A 24,300-nucleotide genomic window follows, 5' to 3' on the forward strand; every position below is an offset into this window, starting at 1 on the left:
TAGATGGCAGTATAACACTAATATACCACTAGATGTCAGTATAACACTATAATACACCACTAGATGGCAGTATAACACTATAATATACCACTAGATGGCAGTGTAACACTGTAATATACCACTAGATGGCAGTATAACACTATAATACACCACTAGATGGCAGTATAACACTATAATATACCACTAGATGTCAGTATAACACTATAATACACCACCAGATGGCAGTATAACATTATAATACACCACTAGATGGCAGTATAACACTATAATACACCACCAGATGGCAGTATAACACTATAATATACCACCAGATGGCAGTATAACACTATAATATACCACTAGATGTCAGTATAACACTATAATACACCACTAGATGGCAGTATAACACTATAATATACCACTAGATGTCAGTATAACACTATAATACACCACCAGATGGCAGTATAACATTATAATACACCACTAGATGGCAGTATAACACTATAATACACCACCAGATGGCAGTATAACACTATAATATACCACTAGATGGCAGTATAACACTATAATATACCACTAGATGGCAGTATAACACTATAATATACCACTAGATGGCAGTATAACACTATAATATACCACTAGATATCAGTATAACACAACACTATAATATACCACTAGATGGCAGTATAACACTATAATACACCACCAGATGGCAGTATAACTGGCGCTCACCTTGCCAGCTGTCGTTGCAGACGCACAGCTTCTCTCCGGTCAGGTCGCAGTAGCCGTGGTCTGGGCTGCCGCAGTTATTCTTGCAGTAGGGGATGTCGCAGGCCTCGCCCTTCCAGTACTTGTCGCACTCGCAGTAGACGCGGCCGGGCACGGAGCTGCTGGTCGCGCACTTGCCGTGGCCGGAGCAGTTACTCGGACAGGAATTTATCCTGCGGACGACACAGTGAACACAGTGGGCACATGGGGGACGCCTGAGATGAGAATGACCCCCTCTTAAAGCGACCCGCGCCCTCTACATACGAATAAAAGATGTTGAATCCGGTGAGGTTATAAGCAGCATCGCTAAAAAAGTGTAAGAGAGCGTATCCTGACGTGGTGACCACCTCCGGGACCGTCTCATTTCCCGCCACTTCAGGGACGATCAGACCACTGCAGGAGAGAGGAGCGCACTGAGATTACAGAGTCCTACCTAGACTGACACATTGTAACAAGCCTTCAGCTGTGAGCAGGACTCGGATGTCAGCCTCATTCACTGACAGCATGCAGAGATCATGAAAATGGAGTGACAACCAGTGTGGTCAGCATTATAGTTGTCACCTGGCCCCTTCATTCTCCACCCAGCTTTCCAAGGACCAGATAGAAGAAAGGCGACGACTCCAGGGCGGATCTATAGGTCCGGGCAGTCAGTGGCCTGTAGGTAGGTCAGTAAGACTGTAACCAGCCCTATTGACCTACCTACAGGCCACCTGTGAAGGCTCCATTAATCAATACTGACCCCCAGAGCTGCGCTCATGTCTCATTACCAGCAGCAGATAATGAGCGCTGGTCACCTGACTCTGAATCCAGAGCACGATGTCCCAGTTACCGTGGGAGAGCTGGGTGACAACCAGTATGGCCGCCAGTAGAGCGGCGCAGGGAGATCTGTCTGCTGAGTGGGTGATACGAGGTCTGAAGTGATAGCGAGCGGGCAGAAGTGAGGGAAAGCTGGGTGAGCCCTCCTGAAGGCTGCCGCCACCTCAGTCACCCAGCTTTCCCCAGAACAGAAAATTGCCACTTTCTTACATGCTCTGCTTCATTTCAAGATCTCTGCTGGTTGTCAGTAAATGGGAACATTCACAGTTTACATCCAGAACCTTAAATCCTGTCCTGCCCTAATATTTCTCACAGCTGAGGGTTTGTTACAACAGCAGAATGAATGGCCTGGTCTCCAGACTGATACATTGTAACGACAGCAGAGACGTGTACACAGACTGGATACAATTGTAGCAAAGCTTAAGCTGAGAGAAGCATTAGGTCAGGGATCAGGATGGCTTTTTAGCCTCTGGATGTAAAGAAAGAACATTCCAATTCACTGAAAGCAAGCAGAGATCTTCTCAAGAAAGAAAATAGTCTTGATGGATACTTTCCTCATCTCTGCTTTTGTCTCACTGAGAAAAGCCCCAGGATCAGCGGCGCCAGGCGGACTGACGTCCCATGTCATCCAGGAGTGGGTGCCCATCATGTCTGGCGCCACTTATCTCATTCCAACGGCTCGAGTGACTCCGGATTACTGGGCACCCGATCCTGGAGGTCCGATCTGGTGTCAGTGGATGAGGATTTCCTTCCATCTTGCGCAGCGGATATTGCATGGATTTTGTGGAGGTCACTGGACCTGTTTGCCGCTGATCAGGTGCGGCGCCGCTGCTCACCTCAGGACTGCGATGAGCGGGGAGTATATGGAGTCTCCGTCGTACACGTACATGTGGTCCCAGCTGCATTCTGTGGCGAAATGATTGAAGCGCAACCTCAGGACGGCGTTCGAGCTGCAAAAAAAACCAAAACGGAAGGTTAACGCCACGAGGCCAATCAGTGGATACTGCAACACACTAAGCTTTTCAATGCGCTGCCATTTTTAGGATCTCTGCTTGCTGCCAGTGATTGAGAATTGTCGTTGGAGAATCTCGCAGCGGAGGGTGTGTTACATTTGTATCCAGTCTACACAATCCTCTGTGATGTAAACATGGAGTGATACATTGTAACAAACCGTCAGGACAGAAGAGAGCATTGAGCTGATACATTGTAAGAAACCCTCAGCTGTGAGGATGTTCTCATTCACTGACAGCAAGCAGCGAGGAAATTAAAACACAAAGTGATTTAGTAACACAATACAATGATTGGTAAATCCACGTAGACGCGGCGATGCGTCCATGTCAGCGCGCTGTGAGGGGGTCTTAAAGGAACAGTACCCTCCCTTCAGGGGTACTCACTAGCCCTCGATCAGCCAGGTGCACTTGGTCTTGTACTTGTAGTTGATGGGTCCGTCTGTCAGGAAGCCCGACGGCTCTGTCAACCTGCAAGACACAGAAAAAACGGTGCGGTCAGCGAGGAAAGTGCGTGAATACTATACGCACCATTATAACAACTGGACAGAGGGGCCGTCACTGGGGAGGGGGGGTTATCCCTGATCCCCTAAAACCCCCAATGAGTGCCCCCCCTGGAGCCTCCTCTTCTGTCAGTTATATCTGGAAAAGTCGTGTGACCGCCAACATGGCCGCCGTTCTAGCTCCACTTTCCTTGGTGCGGATCGGTAAATCTGCTTCGATATACAGGATGGGCTGATTTGCCGGCAACCCCTTATGTGGACGCTGCAGCGGCGGCCATACTGGTTGTCACCCAGCTTTCCCTGAAAACCATAAAATTATCAAACTGGGGAACAGAAGAGGGGGTCGGACTGGTATTTACTGGGGGGACAGAGACCCGATGACACAATGTAACACAAGATGTGTCAATCAGTGCAGATAAGAGACCAGTGGAGGCGAGACCGTCACCAGTGGAGGCGAGACCGTTACCAGTGGAGGCGAGACCGTTACCAGTGGAGGCGAGACCGTTACCAGTGGAGGCGAGACCGTTACCAGTGGAGGCGAGACCGTTACCAGTGGAGACGAGACCGTTACCAGTGGAGGCGAGACCGTTACCAGTGAAGGGAGACCGTTACCAGTGGAGGCGAGACCGTTACCAGTGGAGGCGAGACCGTTACCAGTGGAGGCGAGACCGTTACCAGTGGAGGCGAGACCGTTACCAGTGGAGATGCGGCTCTGCAGCATTTACTGCGATGACCCCGATAACGCACTTACCGCCCACCTAGTCCTGCTTAATCCAGTCCCGGCAATCCTATGAACAGAAATATTTTTCCCTGCACTGACACACTGTAACAAACTATAGAACAGGAGAGAGATTTGTGCTGCTGAGGCCTTTACCTCTACACTATCACATTGTAACAGACCCCCAGCTTTGTGAGCACAACTAGGTCAGAATGAGTTTCCAACACTCTGATGTAAACATAAATGTGTTTATTCACTGGCGGCAAGCAGAGATCTGCAGGATTTTATTTTTCTAAATGGTCGGTCAGGCCCCGTCTGATGATTCAGAAACACTACAATCATTCCAGTCACAGCTTTCTTCTTCTAATACATAGAACCCCGGTATATTTCTGCCTGTGAGAAGACACCACTAGGGGGAGCATGAGAGCAACGAGATACAGTGGATAGAAAAAGTCTACACTGTATGTGTCCTCTATATATACAGTGGATATACAAAGTCTACACGCCCCTGTATGTGTCCTCTATATATACAGTGGATATACAAAGTCTACACGCCCCTGTATGTGTCCTCTATATATACAGTGGATATACAAAGTCTACACGCCCCTGTATGTGTCCTCTATATATACAGTGGATATAAAAAGTCTACACGCCCCTGTATGTGTCCTCTATATATACAGTGGATATACAAAGTCTACACGCCCCTGTATGTGTCCTCTATATATACAGTGGATATACAAAGTCTACACGCCCCTGTATGTGTCCTCTATATATACAGTGGATATAAAAAGTCTACACGCCCCTGTATTTGTCCTCTATATATACAGTGGATATACAAAGTCTACACACCCCTGTATGTGTCCTCTATATATACAGTGCATATACAAAGTCTACACGCCCCTGTATGTGTCCTCTATATATACAGTGGATAGAAAAAGTCTACACACCCCTGTATGTGTCCTCTATATATACAGTGGATATACAAAGTCTACACGCCCCTGTATGTGTCCTCTATATATACAGTGGATATAAAAAGTCTACACGCCCCTGTATGTGTCCTCTATATATACAGTGGATATAAAAAGTCTACACGCCCCTGTATAAATGTCAGGTTTCTGTGATGTCAAAAAATGAGACAAAGATAAATCATTTCAGAACTTTTTCCACCTTTAATGTGACCTATAAACTGTGCAACTCAACTGGAAAACAAACTGGAATCTTTTAGGTGGAGGGAAGAAAAATATAAAAATAAAATAATGTGGTTGCATAAGTGTGCACACCCTAAACTAATATTTTGTTGAAGCCCCTTTTGATGTTATTGCAGCACTCAGTCTTTTTGGGTCTGAGTCTATCAGCATGGCACATTTTGACTCTTCTTTGCACAAACCCTCCAAATCTGTCAGATTGCGAGGGCATCTCCTGGGCACAGCCCTCTTCAGATCACCCCACAGATTGCGAGGGCATCTCCTGGGCACAGCCCTCTTCAGATCACCCCACAGATTGCGAGGGCATCTCCTGGGCACAGCCCTCTTCAGATCACCCCACAGATTGCGAGGGCATCTCCTGGGCACAGCCCTCTTCAGATCACCCCACAGATTGCGAGGGCATCTCCTGGGCACAGCCTGCTTCAGATCACCCCACAGATTGTGAGGGCATCTCCTGGGCACAGCCCTCTTCAGATCACCCCACAGATTGTAAGGGCATCTCCTGGGCACGGCCCTCTTCAGATCACCCCACAGATTGTGAGGGCATCTCCTGGGCACAGCCCTCTTAGATCACCCCACAGACTGCGAGGGCATCTCCTGGGCACAGCCCTCTTCAGATCACCCCACAGATTGTGAGGGCATCTCCTGGGCACAGCCCTCTTCAGATCACCCCACAGATTGCGAGGGCATCTCCTGGGCACAGCCCTCTTCAGATCACCCCACAGATTGCGAGGGCATCTCCTGGGCACAGCCCTCTTCAGATCACCCCACAGATTGCGAGGGCATCTCCTGGGCACAGCCTGCTTCAGATCACCCCACAGATTGTGAGGGCATCTCCTGGGCACAGCCCTCTTCAGATCACCCCACAGATTGTAAGGGCATCTCCTGGGCACGGCCCTCTTCAGATCACCCCACAGATTGTGAGGGCATCTCCTGGGCACAGCCCTCTTCAGATCACCCCACAGACTGCGAGGGCATCTCCTGGGCACAGCCCTCTTCAGATCACCCCACAGATTGCGAGGGCATCTCCTGGGCACAGCACTCTTCAGATCACCCCACAGATTGCGAGGGCATCTCCTGGGCACAGCCCTCTTCAGATCACCCCACAGATTGTGAGGGCATCTCCTGGGCACAGCCCTCTTCAGATCACCCCACAGATTGCGAGGGCCTCTCCTGGGCACAGCCCTCTTCAGATCACCCCACAGATTGCGAGGGCATCTCCTGGGCACACCCCTCTTCAGATCACCCCACAGATTGTGAGGGCATCTCCTGGGCACAGCCCTCTTCAGATCACCCCACAGATTGCGAGGGCATCTCCTGGGCACAGCCCTCTTCAGATCACCCCACAGATTGCGAGGGCATCTCCTGGGCACGGCCCTCTTCAGATCACCCCACAGATTGCGAGGGCATCTCCTGGGCACGGCCCTCTTCAGATCACCCCACAGATTGCGAGGGCATCTCCTGGGCACAGACCTCTTCAGATCACCCCACAGATTGTCAATCGGATTCAGGTCTGGGCTCTGGCTGGGCCATTCCTTTACTCTTCTTCTGGTGAAGTCATTCCTTTGTTGATTTGGATGTATGCTTTGGGTCGTTGTCATGCTGATAGATGAAGTTCCTCTTCATGTTCAGCTTTCTAGCAGAAGCCTGAAGGTTTTAGGCCAATATTGACTGGTATTTAGAACTGTTCATAGTTCCCTCTATCTTAACTAAGGCCCCAGTTCCAGCTGAAGAAGAGCAGCCCCTTGGCATGATGCTCCCCCCACCAGGCTTCACTGTGGGGGTGGGGTTCTTCTGGTGATGGGCAGTGTTGTTTTTGGGCCAAACATATCTTTTGGAATTATGGCCAAAAAGTTGCACCTTGGTTTCATCAGACCATAACACCTTTCCCCACTTGCTTTTGGGAGACTTCAGATGTGTTTTTGCAGAATGTAGCCTGGCTTGGATGTTTTTCTTGGTAAGAAGAGGCCTTCGTCTTGCCCCTCTACCCCGTAGCCCAGACATATGAAGAATACGGGAGATGGTTGTCCATGGACCACACAGCCAGGACTTGCCCGATGTTCCTGCAGCTCCTTTAATGTTGCTGTAGGCCTCTTGGTCGCCTCCCAGACCAGTTTTCTTCTCGTCTTTTCATCAGTTTTGGAGGGACGTCCAGTTCTTGGTGATGTCACTGTTGGGCCATATCTTCTCCACTTGATGATGACGGTCTCCACTGTGTTCCATGGTAGATCTAATGCCTTGGACATTCTTTTGTCCCCTTCTCCTGACTGATACCTTCTAACAATGAGATCTCTCTGATGCTTTGGAAGCTCTCTGTGGACCGTGGCTTCTGCTGTGGGATGTGACTAAGGACATTTCAGGAAAGACCAACTAGAGCAGCGGAGCTTTATCTGGGGTTAATCAGAGGCCCTTTACATGATGGCCGGTGTATGCCGACTCCGATCTAACAGGATTGTGAATGTGATTGCTTCATTCTGAACACAGCTACATCCCCAGTTATAAGAGGGTGTGCACACTTATGCAACCACATTATTTTATTTTTATATTTTTTCTTCACTCCACCTAAAAGATTCCAGTTTGTTTTTCAATTGAGTTGTTCCGTTTATAGGTCACATTAAAGGTGGAAAAAGTTCTGAAATTATTGATCTTTGTCTTTTTTTTAACATCACAGAAACCTGACATTATAACAGGGGTGTGTAGACTTTTTATATCAACTGTAGGATGAGACTCTACAAGGACTGGCTGCTGAGCTCTAACCTATCTGTGCTGTGTGCAGATTCTCCAGTGTATCCTATGAGATGCAGCAGTTTTGTTCTGCACTGTGGTCTTTGCTTCTCCTGGGACGGTATTTTGTGCTGCACTCTGACTACTTGTGTTGCCCCGCCTTCACTCAATTTGGACCCACCTACAACATGGATCCGTTTTTTCGAGGGTCATGGGGGTTGTCCGGGTTCATATCCCCATCTTCACCCCTCTGGCCCCCCTAATATGATCATCCGATGCTCTCCTTTGCCCTGCATGAGTCAAGGCATTTTTTGCAGATCTGGTGAGTACCAGGCTCTCCATGGGGAAAGCTAGGTGGAGGCTTCCGCCCAGCAGTGACATCACCGGCACTAATGGGCGGGCTGTAAAATGGCTAGGGCAGTGCTATAGCCCGCCCACCAGAGGTGAACGGGAACACTGCTGGGCGGAAGCCTCCACCTAGCAGTGTAAAAACATTAACAAAGAATCCCTTGTCCTGCGTGATCCAGAGCAAAAGCAAGGGAGAGCATCGGAGCAGGAAATGCTGGATTGCTCATGTCAGAGGGGCTGCCTGGGTGCAAATGTGGGATATGTCCGAATTCAGCTCTGAACTCAGACAACCCCTTTAAAGTTCCCAGTCTGCCCCTCACAATGTCTACAATATCTGTGTGTACTGTGTGCAGAATTTCCAGTGTATCCTATTGGACACACCTTCACACTGCTCTCCCTGCCTCCTGCTTGTGCAGATAGGGAGAAACCTATCACAAGCAGGAGGCAGGGAAGACGGGCTGAAGCTGCGGAAACACTGAGACTCCGTTGGGGGAGGGGGCAGAATTTCTATGTCACTGACTATCACTAGCTGCATTAAGACAGGACTCAAAGCAGAGCAAGAGCAGAGTTATGAGACTCCGCCCACTGTCTCTGTAGACCCAGCAGCAGCATGGGAAATGTAGGCTAATTAGAGGAACCCTCCCGGAGGGGAAAGAGGAATCAAATTTTTTTTGCTGGAGTGCTTCTTTACAGAGGCATTCTGGTTCAAACTGGATAGGGGATAACTATTACATCAATGGAGGTCCAACCGCATGAGAATGGAGGCCCTCCGCCCCTGTATCAGTGGAGTAGATGTGAATGGAGCAGTGGTTCTAACTGGAATACCCCTTTAATAAACAATATGTGTGCATAGAACTCCCCCTTGTGGTGGCTGCTGGATGCTACAAGCAACTGGCAGCTTCAGGGTAAAAAGAGGAAGATATGGGAAAGTATTGCTGCAGAGGGGGCGGCTGGGGGCATCTCGTGGGGCAAACAGCAGGATCTTCATGCCCCAGTGTGTGTGGGGGGTACTACAAGACCCCTGCTCTGTAATAACCCAGATCTAACCCTGCACAGCGCCCCCATTCCTCCCCCCGGCACACGACGCCTGGCTGCACTTTCTACTGGCAGAATGAGCATTTACCCGGCCTAATGCTAAGTGACAGGACGGCAGCGCCCCGGGCGGCAGCAGCAGGCGTCCGCCGCGGACACGTTTCTGCTCCTCCACCGGGTCACGCAAGGAAATATCCTGCAGGGCCCGGGGAGGTGGCACAGCGGGCACGGGCTGCAAAAGAAATGCAGAGCCATGAAAGGGTTAACCATCATAGCGTGCGTCGGAAAAAAGCGGAGCAGCTGCCCACAGCAACCAATTAGGTGCCGGCGGCTTAAAGGGGCAGTCCAGGAGGAGAAAACCATGGCTGATTTCTTCCAAATACAGCGCCACCCCAGTCCACAGGCTGTGTCCAGTAGTGCAGGTCAGGCTAATGAAATGTGACATTTGCGTCATTTTTATAATGGGCGGTCACAGCCCCCGACACTAGGATCCTACCTGCCCCCATCAGGGCCTTAACGTCTGCCCGTGCGGGTCGTCACCCGGCTTTCCATGGACTCTGAATAGTTTATAAATGTGTTTATATAGAGTGACCCTCTGCTCCTGCCTCTGAAGTGTCAGTCTTCACTGCAGTCCTGGCATTCTATTCATGAACCAGTCAGAGGATGGGACATATCTGGTGATTATCCCCATCGGTGGGGGTCTCAGCTCCTCTCTCCATCAGCCTGGACCCATCACTCCCACCCTCCTCGTACAAGACGGATTTCGCAGACGCCACAAATCGATATTTGACCTCTTAATGCCCGAGGAAGACGCGTGAACGGCAGGACACACTACTCCCATCATGTTCCGGAGCCGCTCACCACCCTCTAGTCAGGAGCGTGAACCTGCTGGGGGTGGGCACCACCCTGGACCGCGGCACCGCGTATAGACGGTGGTTATAACAACTAGGAAGGTGATATTGACGAGCGGACACTGGAAAACGCAGGTCATGTGATCACCCGTTATATTAAAACATGAACCTGAAGGGTTAAACCCCCGCCCCCAAGTGTCACAGCTCGGAGGACGGTTGCTAGGACACAGGACTAAGAATTGATAAAAACTTGTCTCCGTGCACCGCCCCTCCCCCAGGTATATTGTGCTGAAGGCACGGGGCCGGGGAGCCCGCCGGAGACGACTGTCCGTAGCCACGTTGCATAGAAGCCCAGATATTGACATCCACGGTGTCCCATAATTATTGGAGTCTGAACCATGCTTTACACTGCAGCTCTGCTCTATTATAAGGACAGGTGTGATCAGTGACTCCAGCTCAGTTACATTGTCTGGCGGAGCTTGCGGCAGTCTCAGATCCACCTCCTGACTAACACTGTCACTCTCTCTTCCTCATGTTTTACACTGCAGCACTGCTTGTTCAGATGGAAGTAAAATCTCGGACTTCAGGCTGTTTACAGCTCCAATGTACGGCTATACGTCACCATGGCTACAGACTACAAACAACCCCTCTGTAGTCGTCTTACCCCCTGCGCCTCCTCAGGATTCCTCTTATTTGGGAAAGCTTTAGGGGCGGCTACACGAGGACAAAAAGTAGTGCGACATAAAAAGCACAGCGACACCGCGACGTGTCACATGACAATTATGTCGCGGCAACATTTAAAATTTTTTTTTTTTATGAAAGTCAATGGTGTCGCGCTGCAACATGCAAAAACCGTGACGCAATAGTCGCACAAAAATTCAACCATTGACTATCATTACAAAAAACGTTGCTCGCCATTGCTGTGACAAATTCCAGAATCGCAGTGAAGACTGACACAAACACTAGAGGAAGGGAAGCGATGGGAGATAACCCTCCACCCAGGGTCCTTGGAAAGCTGGGTGCGATACTCTGGAGGACATGGCTGCTTCTAATAACAGAACACGGAGCGAGTATATGGCACGTGGTTACCATGCCGACATCCGGGCATCCTGCCAGCCTGCCTGTTCTTCCGCTGTAGGGTGGTTGTGGGCAGAGCGCGCAGCACCGGCGTGGGGGTCGCTGTATTAATTACACGTTAACGGGCATCTTATGTTATTGGCGCAGCGTCTGAATCACCGAGGACACATTATACAGTGGGGGTCATTCACTAACATCTTTCAGACTTTTTTTTTTTTTATGTATTTTTATTAAATGCATCAGTACAAATACAGCAAGTAATTGATACAAGGTTTGTTCAGATGCATCATTTTTTTCTCTTTTTTAAGAAATATATAAAGACAATATCAACTGAATGTCAACCACCCCCCCCCCCCTCCCCTCCCCCCCATAACTCGAAGCCTCGGAGTCGTGATCGTCACCTTCCCTTGAATCCAACATTTTGAGAATCTTAACTTTGCAAAACATATTCCCTACAGATCTGGGGATTCTCAAGACACTACATGTGACCCTCGGCTTCCCCGATCTTCTCTCGCACCAGTCCGTGTATTGAAAGGTTTTCAGGAGATTGGTGTTTTAAAATAAAGGTCTTCCATTTGCGAAATAATTCCTTTGTCTTCTTGTCTTTGTGTTGTTCAGCGTCAGGTTTATCGATACACATTACATGTAGCAATTGGGATTTGATCTCATTCACCGTCGGCAGTTTTGGTACCGAGCCACCGAGAGCCAGATCTACCAGCAGTGGAGCAGGCGAAGCGTTACCAAATATGTGGAACAGGAAAATCTCTGGTGTGAGGTTAAATTTACTATCCCAGGTATCTGATATCCACCCGCAATCCTACCCCAGAATTCCTGTGTATGCTTGCATTGCCAAACACAAAGGGCCAGATGTATCATGACTCCGACCGCTCGCTCCACTTTCACGTATGGCTAAAGTCAGATTTAGGATCGGCCCTTTAAGACTGTAATGAATGTGGTTTGACGGTAGCAGTTTATCCGTCAGTAAGCGGCTTTACAATAGTCGCACATCTTTACCAAAAAGTCGCATGTTCTATTAAAAAGTCTCAAAAGATAAGCATGGTCCTCACTGGTGTGAAATTGCGACTTTTAATGCGACTTTTAACCGCCTCCGGACCGCCTAACGCAGGATCGCATTCCGGAGGAGGCAGCTCTGCGCACAGTCACGCATATACGCGTCATCTCGCGAGACGCGAGATTTCCTGTCAACGCGCGCACACAGGATCGGAAGGTAAGCGAGTGGATCTCCAGCCTGCCAGCGGCGATCGTTCGCTGGCAGGCTGGAGATGCGATTTTTTTAACCCCTAACAGGTATATTAGACGCTGTTTTAATAACAGCGTCTAATATACCTGCTACCTGGTCCTCTGGTGGTCCCCTTTGCTTGGATCGACCACCAGAGGACACAGGCAGCACTGTAATAAGTAGCACCAAACACCACTACACTACACCCCCGCCTGTCACTTATTAACCCCTGATCACCCCCTATTAGACTCCCTGATCACCCCCCTGTCATTGATCACCCCCCTGTAAGGCTCCATTCAGACGTCCGTATGTGTTTTGCGGATCCGATCCATGTATCCGTGGATCCGTAAAAAATATACGGACGTCTGAATGGAGCCTTACAGGGGGGTGATCAATGACAGGTGGGTGATTAATGACAGGGGGGTGATCACCCCATACAGACTCCCTGATCACCCCCCCTGTAAAGCTCCATTCAGACATTTTTTTGGCCCAAGTTAGCGGAAATTTTTTTTACATTATTTTTTCTTACAAAGTCTCATATTCCACTAACTTGTGTCAAAAAATAAAATCTCACATGAACTCACCATACCCCTCACGGAATCCAAATGCGTAAAATTTTTTAGACATTTATATTCCAGACTTCTTCTCACGCTTTAGGGCCCCTAAAATTCCAAGGCAGTATAAATACCCCACAAGTGACCCCATTTCGGAAAGAAGACACCCCAAGGTATTCCGTGAGGGGCATATTGAGTCCATGAAAGATTGAAATTTTTGTCCCAAGTTAGCGGAAAGGGAGACTTTGTGAGAAAAAACAAAAAAAAAATCTATTTCCGCTAACTTGTGCAAAAAAAATAAAAAATTTCTATGAACTCGCCATGCCCCCCATTGAATACCTTGGGGTGTCTTCTTTCCAAAATGGGGTCACATGTGGGGTATTTATACTGCCCTGGCATTTTAGGGGCCCTAAAGCGTGAGAAGAAGTCTGGGATCCAAATGTCTAAAAATGCCCTCATAAAAGGAATGTGGGCCCCTTTGCGCATCTAGGCTGCAAAAAAGTGTCACACATGTGGTATCGCCGTACTCAGGAGAAGTTGGGGAATGTGTTTTGGGGTGTCATTTTACATATACCCATGTTGGGTTAGATAAATATATCGGTCAAATGCCAACTTTGTATAAAAAAATGGGAAAAGTTGTCTTTTGCTGAGATATTTCTCTCACCCAGCATGGGTATATGTAAAAAGACACCCCAAAACACATTCCCCACCTTCTCCTGAGTACGGAGATACCACATGTGTGACACTTTTTTGCAGCCTAGGTGGGCAAAGGGGCCCACATTCCAAAGAGCACCTTTCGGATTTCACAGGTCATTTACCTACTTACCACACATTAGGGCCCCTGGAAAATGCCAGGGCAGTATAACTACCCCACAAGTGACCCCATTTTGGAAAGAAGACACCCCAAGGTATTCCGTGAGGGGCATGGCGAGTTCCTCAAATTTTTTATTTTTTGTCACAAGTTAGCGGAAAATGATGATTTTTTTTTCCTTACAAAGTCTCATATTCCACTAACTTGTGACAAAAAATAAAAAAACTTCCATGAACTCACTATGCCCATCACGAAATACCTTGGGGTGTCTTCTTTCCAAAATGGGGTCACTTGTGGGGTAGTTATACTGCCCTGGCATTTTAGGGGCCCGAATGCATGAGAAGTGGTTTGAAATCAAAATCTGTAAAAAATGGCCGGTGAAATCCGAAAGGTGCTCTTTGGAATGTGGGCCCCTTTGCCCACCTAGGCTGCAAAAAAGTGTCACACATGTGGTATTGCCGTACTCAGGAGAAGTTGGACAATGTGTTTTGGGGTGTCTTTTTACATATACCCATGCTGGGTGAGAGAAATATCTTGGCAAAAGACAACTTTTCCCATTTTTTTTATACAAAGTTGGCATTTGACCGAGATATTTATCTCACCCAGCATGGGTATATGTAAAATGACACCCCAAAAAACATTGCCCAACTTCTCCTGAGTACAGCAATACCACATGTGTGACACTTTTTTGCAGCCTAGGTGGGCAAAGGGGCCCACATTCCAAAGAGCACCTTTAGGATTTCACCGGTCATTTTTTACACATTTTGATTTCAAACTACTTACCACACATTAGGGCCCCTAGAATGCCAGGGCAGTATAACTACCCCACAAGTGACCCCATTTTGGAAAGAAGACACCCCAAGGTATTTCGTGATGGGCATAGTGAGTTCATGGAAGTTTTTATTTTTTGTCACAAGTTAGTGGAATATGAGACTTTGTAAGAAAAAAAAAATCATCATTTTCCGCTAACTTGTGACAAAAAATAAAAAGTTCTATGAACTCACTATGCCCATCAGCGAATACCTTAGGGTGTCTACTTTCCGAAATGGGGTCATTTGTGAGGTGTTTGTACTGTCTGGCCATTGTAGAACCTCAGGAACCATGACAGGTGCTCAGAAAGTCAGAGCTACTTCAAAAAGCGGAAATTCACATTTTTGTACCATAGTTTGTAAACGCTATAACTTTTACCCAAACCATTTTTTTTTTTACCCAAATATTTTTTTTTTATCAAAGACATGTAGAACAAAAAATTTTGAGAAAAATTTATATATGGATGTCGTTTTTTTTTGCAAAATTTTACAACTGAAAGTGAAAAATGTCATTTTTTTGCAAAAAAAATCGTAAAATTTCGATTAATAACAAAAAAAGGAAAAATGTCAGCAGCAATAAAATACCACCAAATGAAAGCTCTATTAGTGAGAAGAAAAGGAGGTAAAATTCATTTGGGTGGTAAGTTGCATGACCGAGCAATAAACGGTGAAAGTAGTGTAGGTCAGAAGTGTAAAAAGTGGCCTGGTCATTAAGGGGGTTTAAGCTAGGGGGGCTGAGGGGGTTAAGTAGTCGCAATAGTAAATCTGTCTAGAGATTCATTTACATAAGAAAACACGCCCACTTTTAAAAAACTGGCGAGCATAGTGCAGAGCAGAAAAAAGTCGCAAATTTTTGCGCAGTTTTAGTGATTGCGCAAAAATTTGCGACTTTTTCACTCCATTATTCTGAGCTAATGATAAATCTGGCCCAATGTGCTAACTCTGCTACCTCCAAACCACACTTCGGGCAAGCCTAAGTCACCGAAAGAGAAGACGTCATCGGCGCAAGCGCACTGAGGGAGTGCTGAGGAGCCACAGACCAAGGTAAGAGCCCTATATAGGGAATAGTCATTCAATAAGGATTTTAACAAGCCCAAAAATGAAAAATGTGTTTTGGGGTGACAGAAGCCCTTTAAGTAACCGGCGTCACCCCTCCCTCTAAGAATGTATTAGTCGGAAATGCGATTCTCTCCATTTTTCGCCTGGTACTGCCTTACATACTCTATTCCAACCCGTTAGTACTGCCTCAACTCAGAGCTGAGTGCCCAATTTCCTCTCCCATTTTTTTTATAAGTGCGCGTCTATTTCCTTATCTCCGGTTTCCCTAACGGTATTATATAACTGCGCCAGGGAATGTTTGGGTTCCCTACGGTTTAGGGAGAAAATCATTGAGGAGCTCCGGCATTCACCCGAGACATCCAACAACCTCTGCCGGCAAAAGTGGAGAACCTGATGACACGGTAAAGAGTGCGCTTTACTGATGTCAAATTTGGCACACAATTCCGAAAAGGTAAGGTACCCGTCTTCTGGAATATTTAGTAGATCTGCAAATGTTCTCCCTCCCTTGGTTCTCCAAATTGCAAACAGTTTGTTCTGCGCTCCTTGGGGCACGCCATGTCTCTTGGTGCCAAGTAGGGTCTCCTGGCTAATTTGCGCACCTCTTTCCAAGCCACTTCCGTGTCCCTGATAATGACCGAGTGTTTCAACTGTAAAGGTCGTGCCCCCCTCCGAGAGGGAAGTATATTGGTTAATGGCCGATGTTCTAAGTGGTAATTGGAATAGCAGCTCGTGTGTTGTACCCAATCAATGCAGGGCCAGATTATATCATCTCAAATTAGGGACATTTAGACCTCCCCGAGATCTTGTTAACATTAGCTCAGATAGAGCAAAGCGCGGTTTCTTCCCAGCCCAGAAAAACAAGACACAAGCTGATTGGACGCGAGAAACGTCGGAATGTTTTAGGAGAAGTGGGAGATCTTTAATGATGGACTGGGAATAAAGGGACGCAGTTTGGCGAATAGAGGGTGTTTTATGCCCAGATAAGTAAGACCGGTATCGGAGACTGGTAATTGTGAACCGGCGGAGGGTCCCTAATGGTAGAAATACACATTTGTCTGTGTTAATCTGGACCAGCAGACTGCAGAAGCTGGAGTATTTTTTCCAGATCCTCAATCGGGTCGGCCAGAAAAAGGAGAAGATCATCAGCGAACAGTGACGTAGGAACCTCCTGCCCGCCCACCTTAATGCCTTTACAGATGTCTCCCTCCTCCAGCAGACGAATCAGCGGCTCCGGTGTTATATTGAAGAGGAGCGGCGACAGTGGACACCCCTGACGGGTGCCCTTATACAGCCCGAAGGGGCAGACAAAAAGCCCGGAACCGCCACTCTTGCCATTGGGGAGGAATATAAAGCCAAAATAAATTGCCTAAAAGGGCCCACTATATGCATTCTATCCATCACCCCCCCCCCCCCCCCAAGCCAGTTCCATCGCACCTTGTCAAAAGCCTCCTCTGCGTCAATCGCCAGCAGAGAAGGTAATGAGCAAGTATTCGTTCTCCACTGTACGTCATTTAAAACTGTCAGCGGAACGGCCTCTGATGAGACCTGACTGGGAGGGCGAGACCAATTCCGGCATTACGTAGGATAGTCTATCTGCCATTACCTTCGCCGCCAATTTAAGATCTACATTTATTAATGCAATAGGGCGGTACGAGGAGGGCTGAAGCGGGTCTTTCCCTGGTTTAGGGATCAGTTTTATATAAGCGATGTTATCAGATGGCGACAGTGGGGATCCACCCAACAGGTCATTGAATACCTTTGTGAGCGGGTCTGCTGCCTCCTCTCCCAATAATGTATAGAATCCCCCAGAGCAGCCATCTGGTCCCGGGGATTTGTCTAGGTTCTTAATAGCTAGTAGTGTTTCCTGCTCCATGATAATTGTTCCTGTGAAGGGGACGGACGGGAAGTACAGCGCAAGAAGAAGTCCGACATTGGGTCTATCTGGCCCGATCCTTTATATAGTGTGGCAAAGGAATCCCCTAATATAGAGACTATTTTACTCGGCTGGTTGTGTGTGACCCTTTGTCATCTGTTAGCTTGAGGACGTGTGGCTGTTGTCTGGAGTTTTTAATTAAAGAGGACAGTAGTCTCCGTGTGCGTCCTGTCTAATCGTCCTGTCCTCTCATACCACATCTCGTATCCCCTTCTCGCTGCCTGCCATGTCTGTTTGTGGGACTCATTGGGGAGTAAAATAAATCTGGTATACGCCTCACGTAGGGACGGACTCGTCTCTTGTACATTCTGTGTATTCGGCCTCTGAGGACCACTTTGGCTGTATTCCGAAATGTTAGGTGATCATCAATATGGGAGATATTGTCCTGGCACCATCCTCTCAATATATCTCTAAACTGCTCGTCGGTGTATAGATGGAAAACGCCAACGGAAATCTGACAGATTGATTAAGATAAGAGCATGATCTGAGATAACCAGATGGTGTATCTGCGGCTCTGTTATCCTATATGGAGAGTTGCTATGCAGAAATAAATAGTCAATCCGTGACCATGAAGTGTGGGCATGAGAGAAGAAGGTGAAGTTCGTGTCTCCAGATGTCAACCATAGCCGTGTCAGACAGGAACGTGTTCAATACCCTGTCCCCCACCTGTAGGGCCCGAACCTTGGGCTCCGCGTGTCTCCTGTCTTCATTCAAACCACATCGCGCATTAATATCCCCGGCCACGATCTTGATTTGCGTGGTATCTTGGGCTACTTTTGCTGTTATGTCTGTATAGAACCTTTTGTTTTCCCCATTAGGGCCTCATATATTGTACAGGCTGATCTCACCCGCCAGTGTACTGAGTTGTATATGACACCGCTGACCCTCCTCAAGAATAGTATACGCCAGTTTTTTGTGTATTAACACTATCACTCCCGCTTTTCTATTGACAGATGCTGAGCCTAATGCTTTCCCAACCCATCATTTTTCCATTCTGGTGAAATCCTCCCTGAACAGGTGTCTCCTGTAGAAGGGCCATATCCGCCTCTAGATGTTAGGAGGGGAGCGCAGCCCCTTAACCTTCCAGGATACTATAGGCATCTAATAGTCATGTTACCCTATACAAGGCAACAAAGACAGACGATGGCTTACACGCTCCAAGGCCCCGAACTTTACCCAACCCTTTCCCCTGAAAACCCCTTTTACTTAACAATAGAACAAAACTCAGCAAAGTCAGAGGACTTTCTATAGTTCCCCAAGACCTCTTAAATACAGCAATATACATGAAGTTTCCAGGTACACCCTCTAACTCCAGATAGAAGACAAGGCACATGTACATTACAGACCAAAAGTTTGGACACACCTTCTCAGTCAAAGAGTTTACTTTATTTTCATGACTATGAAGGCATTAAAACTATGAATTAACACATGTGGAATTATATACATAACAAACAAGTGTGAAACAACTGAAAATATGTCATATTCTAGGTTCTTCAAAGTAGCCACCTTTTGCTTTGATTACTGCTTTGCACACTCTTGGCTTTCTCTTGATGAGCTTCAAGAGGTAGTCCCCTGAAATGGTTTTCACTTCACAGGTGTGCCCTGTCAGGTTTAATAAGTGGGATTTCTTGCCTTATAAATGGGGTTGGGACCATCAGTGGCGTTGAGGAGAAGTCAGGTGGATACACAGCTGATAGTCCTACTGAATAGACTGTTAGAATTTGTATTATGGCAAGAAAAAAGCAGCTAAGTAAAGAAAAACGAGTGGCCATCATTACTTTAAGAAATGAAGGTCAGTCAGTCAGCCGAAAAATTGGGAAAACTTTGAAAGTAAGGGCTATTTGACCATGAAGGAGAGTGATGGGGTGCTGCGCCAGATGACCTGGCCTCCACAGTCACCGGACCTGAACCCAATCGAGATGGTTTGGGGTGAGCTGGACCGCAGAGTGAAGGCAAAAGGGCCAACAAGTGCTAAGCATCTCTGGGAACTCCTTCAAGACAGTTGGAAGACCATTTCAGGGGACTACCTCTTGAAGCTCATCAAGAGAATGCCAAGAGTGTGCAAAGCAGTAATCAAAGCAAAAGGTGGCTACTTTGAAGAACCTAGAATATGACATATTTTCAGTTGTTTCACACTTGTTTGTTATGTATATAATTCCACCTGTGGTAATTCATAGTTTTGATGCCTTCATAGTCATGAAAATAAAGAAAACTCTTTGAATGAGAAGGTGTGTCCAAACTTTTGGTCTGTACTGTACATTATGTCAGCATCCATCCTAAATTCCTCGCGGCTAGTTATGGGGTCAGCGACTGGCGGCCCCAGCTCCCCAGTATCACTCGTGCATGTCTCTAGCATTACCCTGTTAATGTTAATTTCCATTGAGACCCCCAGTCGCCCAGCCCAAACCGCCCCGTTATTTACAGTTTGCCCGAGGGATATATTAACCCATCATTTGTCTGGACCTGAAATGCCCGGCAGGTAAAAACATAACGAAGAGGAAGTTCCAAACATTTAAACCAGAACATACTTGTGAACCCTATAACCAGTAAGATCTGCAATGACTCAGCCCGCTATGAGAGGCTACAACGCAGCTCAGGGTCCACACTCTCCCGGTCAGCAAAGACGGCCCATAGCCGGGGATCACGGGGATCTGGTGTGGTCATCAGGAAAGTCACCCATCCCCGGTCATCGATACCTGAGTCCATCTCCGGGTCTTTCTCCGGTGATGAGATTCCTGTTGGCATCCTAAGCGGACTCTCTTTATTCCTCGTGTCCCGGTTTCTGTCCCTCCAGCAAGGTGGGATCCGGAACTCTCTGCCATTAAATCTGTTGCCTCACCAGGGTTGTTCTACACGGAGGAAGAGCCATCTTGGTGAAAGACCCTGAGAGAGGCCGGATATAGTAATGCAAACGTCACCTTGTTACGATGTAAGTGGGATCATATTGGAGAGAAGGCCTTTCTTTTCTTGGTAACCTCCACGGAGTAGTCCCCAAATAATAATATCTTAGAGCCGTGGATAATGAGTGGTTCTTTGCGGGACTTAAAAGCTCGCATTATGGCTTCTATGTCCTTATAATCCAAAAAGCGCACGATAACCTGTCGCGGCCTGTTAGTCTGGCCCGCGCTCTCTGGTGCATTAAAGCCTATCCTATGTGCGCGCTCTATTTTGCAATGGTGCGAGTGATTCAGAGTCCTGTTTACATATTGTAAGCAGATCTCCCGGCTACACAGACTCTGGAAGACCAATCATACGTAGATTGTTCCTCCTGGACCTGTTTTCAAGGTCCTCCAATTTGTCCCACAGTCGCTTGTTATCTGCCAACGTCTCCTGCAGTTTTTGTAGAACGGACTCTGTAGTGTCCTCCACTACTTGAATCCGTGTTTCAGCCGCCTCCAGCCGTGTATCGTGTGGTTGCACCGCTTCTTGCTACGGAGGAGGCCAGAGTGTCCCGCAGGTCAGGGACCAGTTGCGTTGCCACTTCTGTGGCTAGAGCCTTATAGTCAATATGTTTAATCAACTGGTCCATGTTTTGTGTTAATGGTACCTCCATTTCTTGCGTTGTTCCAACGGGAGTTGTGTCTTCAGGCTCATTTAGTTGTAGGTCTGCCCCCTCGTGCTTAGGCGCCATGTCTGAAGACGCCGAGTCGTCTTGCTGGGCAGATGCCGGAGGTTTGCCTTTCAGTTTTTTGCCCATATTGACAACAAATCGGTCCATGCGCCGGCGCAGATTCGCTGGTGAGCTCCACCGAAATGTGGATTTGCTAGGTGCGGGCAGTTAGTCCGATATATCAGACTTTTTTTTAACAATATTTTGTCTCATGGGCAAAACACCGTCGTCGACACCTGGGAGCGGCTGAGACATCGGCCCCGGGAAAGTTACTGAAAACGGGCATAAATGTTGGTAAAAACGACTCCACTAAAATTAGACGACTCCTCCGGCAGCACGAGAGCGACGTAAAAAACATAAATGACCCCCAATAAGTTCTAAGGATTCTCCACAAGCCCCCCCTCAATGCCACAGCTGAAACCTCAGAGCCCAGTATACAACCATCACGGGGGGAAACACCACAACGAACATAAGAGGGAAGGGGGGACAGGGAATCAGGCCTAAGAACTAGGGAAGGAAGATGGACACCTCCTAGTGAAAACCCTAACCACAATCCTGACTACCTGTATGAACAGACCCCAAAGGTACATAGAAACATAGAATGTGTCGGCAGATGAGAACCATTTGGCCCATCTAGTCTGCCCAATATACTGAATACTATGGATAGCCCCCGGCCCTATCTTATATGAAGGATGGCCTTATGCCTATCCCATGCACGCTTAAACTCCTTCACTGTATTTGCAGCTACCACTTCTGCAGGAAGGCTATTCCATGCATCCACTACTCTCTCAGTAAAGTAATACTTCCTTATATTACTTTTAAACCTTTGCTCCTCTAATTTAACACTATGTCCTCTTGTAGCAGTTTTTCTTCTTGTAAATCTTCTCTCCTCTTTTCCCTTGTTGATTCCCTTTATGTATTTAGCAGTTTCTATCATCTCCCCTCTGTCTCATCTTTCTTCCAAGCTATACATGTTAAGGTCCTTTAACCTTTCCTGGTAAGTTTTATCCTGCAATCCATGGACCAGTTTAGTAGCTCTTCTCTGAACTCTCTCCAAAGTATCAGTATCCTTCTGGAGATATGGTCTCCAGTACTGAGCATAATGCTCCAAGTGAGGTCTCACCAGTGTTCTGTACAGCGGCATGAGCGCCCCCCTCTGTCTACTGGTAATGCCTCTCCCTATACACCCCAGCATTCTGCTAGCATCTCCTGCTGCTCTATTACATTGTCTGCCTACCTTTAAGTCTTCTGAAATAATTACTCCTAAATCCCTTTCCTCAGATACTGAGGTCAGGACTGTGTCAAATATTCTATATTCTGCCCTTGGGTTTTTACGCCCCAGGTGCATTATCTTGCACTTATCCACATTAAATTTCAGTTGCCAGAGTTCTGACCATTCTCTAGTTTTCCTAAGTCCTTTTCCATTTGGCGTTTCCCTCCAGGAACATCAACCCTGTTACATATCTTTGTGTCATCAGCAAAAAGACAAACCTTACCATCGAGGCCTTTTGCAATATCACTTATGAAGATATTAAACAAAATCGTTCCCAGTACAGATCCCTGTGGAACCCCACTGGTAACAAGACCTTGTTTTGAATGTTCTCCATTGACTACAACCCTCTGTTGTCTGTCACTCAGCCACTGCCTAAACCACTCAACAATATGGGAGTCCATGCTCAATGACTGCAGTTTATTGATAAGTCTTCTATGTGGGACAGTGTCAAAAGCCTTACTAAAATCTAGATATGCGATGTCTACTGCACCTCCACCGTCTATTATTTTAGTCACCCAGTCAAAAAAATCTATAAGATTTGTTTGACATGATCTCCCTGAAGTAAACCCATGTTGTTTATCATCTTGCAATCCATGGGATTTTAGATGTTCCACAATCCTATCCTTTAATAGGGTTTCCATTAATTTGCCTACTATTGATGTCAGACTCACTGGTCTATAGTTGCTCGATTCCTCCCTTCTACCTTTCTTGTGAATGGGCACGACATTTGCCAATTTCCAATCTTCCGGGACGACTCCTGTTACTAATGATTGGTTAAATAAATCTGTTAGCGGTTTTGCCAGCTCACCACTAAGCTCTTTTAATAATTTTGGGTGTATCCCATCAGGCCCCTGTGACTTATTTGTCTTCACCTTAGACAACAAACTTAGAACATCTTCCTCTGTAAAGATACATGCATCAAACGATTTATTAGTCATTCTTTCTAGTGGAGGTCCTTCTCCTTCTTTTTCTTTTGTAAAAACTGAACAGAAGTATTCATTAAGGCAGTCGGCTAGCCCTTTATTCTCTTCTACATACCTTCCGTCCTTTGTTTTTAATTTAGTTATTCCTTGTTTTAATTTCCTTTTTTCATGTATCTGAAGAATGTCTTATCCCCTTTTTTCATAGACTGAGCTAGTTTTTCTTCTGCCTGCGCTTTAGAAGTTCTTATAACTTGCTTGGCCTCTTTCTGCCTAATCTTGTAGATTTCCTTATCTTCATTGCTCTGGGTTTTTTTATAATTACAAAATGCTAGCTTTTTATTTTTAATGATTTGGGCCACTTCTGCTGAGTACCACAGTGGTCTCCTCCTTTTTTTGCTTTTACTGACAAGTCTAATGCAATTTTCTGTTGCCTTCAATAATGCACCTTTTAAGTAGTCCCATTTCTCCTGGACTCCATGTAATCCGTTCCAGTCTGATAAGGACTCATTTATGACTAATTTCATTTTTGAAAAGTCTGTTTTTCTAAAATCTAAAACTTTTGTTTTTGTGTGGTGGGACTCTTTCACAGTTCTTATATTAAACCACACTGACTGGTGATCACTAGATCCCAAGGTTTCGCCTACAATGACATCATACACCGAATCCCCATTTGTGAATACCAAATCCAAAATGGCCTCCCTCCGGGTTGGCTCCTCAACCACTTGTTGTAGAGATAACCCCAGTAGGGAATTTAGAATATTTGTACTCCTGGTAGAACTTGCTATTTTGGTTTTCCAGTTTATATCTGGAAGATTGAAATCTCCCATAATGATAACTTCTCCTTTCATTGTCATTTTAGCTATTTCTTCAACTAGTAGATCATCTAGTTCTTTAACTTGACCAGGTGGTCTATATATCACACCTACACGAGTTACTGCATGGTTAGCAAACTGCAACGTAACCCAAACTGACTCTATGTTGGCCTCACCAACTTGTATTAGGTTAGATTTAATGCTATCTTTCACATACAGGGCCACTCCTCCTCCTTTCTTGCCTTCTC

The 24,300-nt window shown here is 46.8% G+C and overlaps 1 protein-coding gene across 1 annotated transcript in view; it reads right to left on the reverse strand.

Moving 5' to 3' along the window:
- The window catches only part of ATRNL1 (attractin like 1), a 453,110-nt gene that overhangs the window by 400,956 nt on the left and 27,854 nt on the right, over positions 1–24,300 (reverse strand). The window contains exons 2-5 of the mRNA XM_040438845.1: positions 2,958–3,041; positions 2,400–2,513; positions 1,012–1,140; positions 712–920 (exon numbers count right to left, since the gene is read on the reverse strand). Coding sequence (XP_040294779.1) covers positions 712–920; positions 1,012–1,140; positions 2,400–2,513; positions 2,958–3,041 — 536 coding nt within the window. The remainder of the gene's footprint in view (positions 1–711; positions 921–1,011; positions 1,141–2,399; positions 2,514–2,957; positions 3,042–24,300) is intronic.

Source organism: Bufo bufo, chromosome 6 (genome assembly GCF_905171765.1).
Source record: "Bufo bufo chromosome 6, aBufBuf1.1, whole genome shotgun sequence".
NCBI lineage: Eukaryota > Metazoa > Chordata > Amphibia > Anura > Bufonidae > Bufo > Bufo bufo.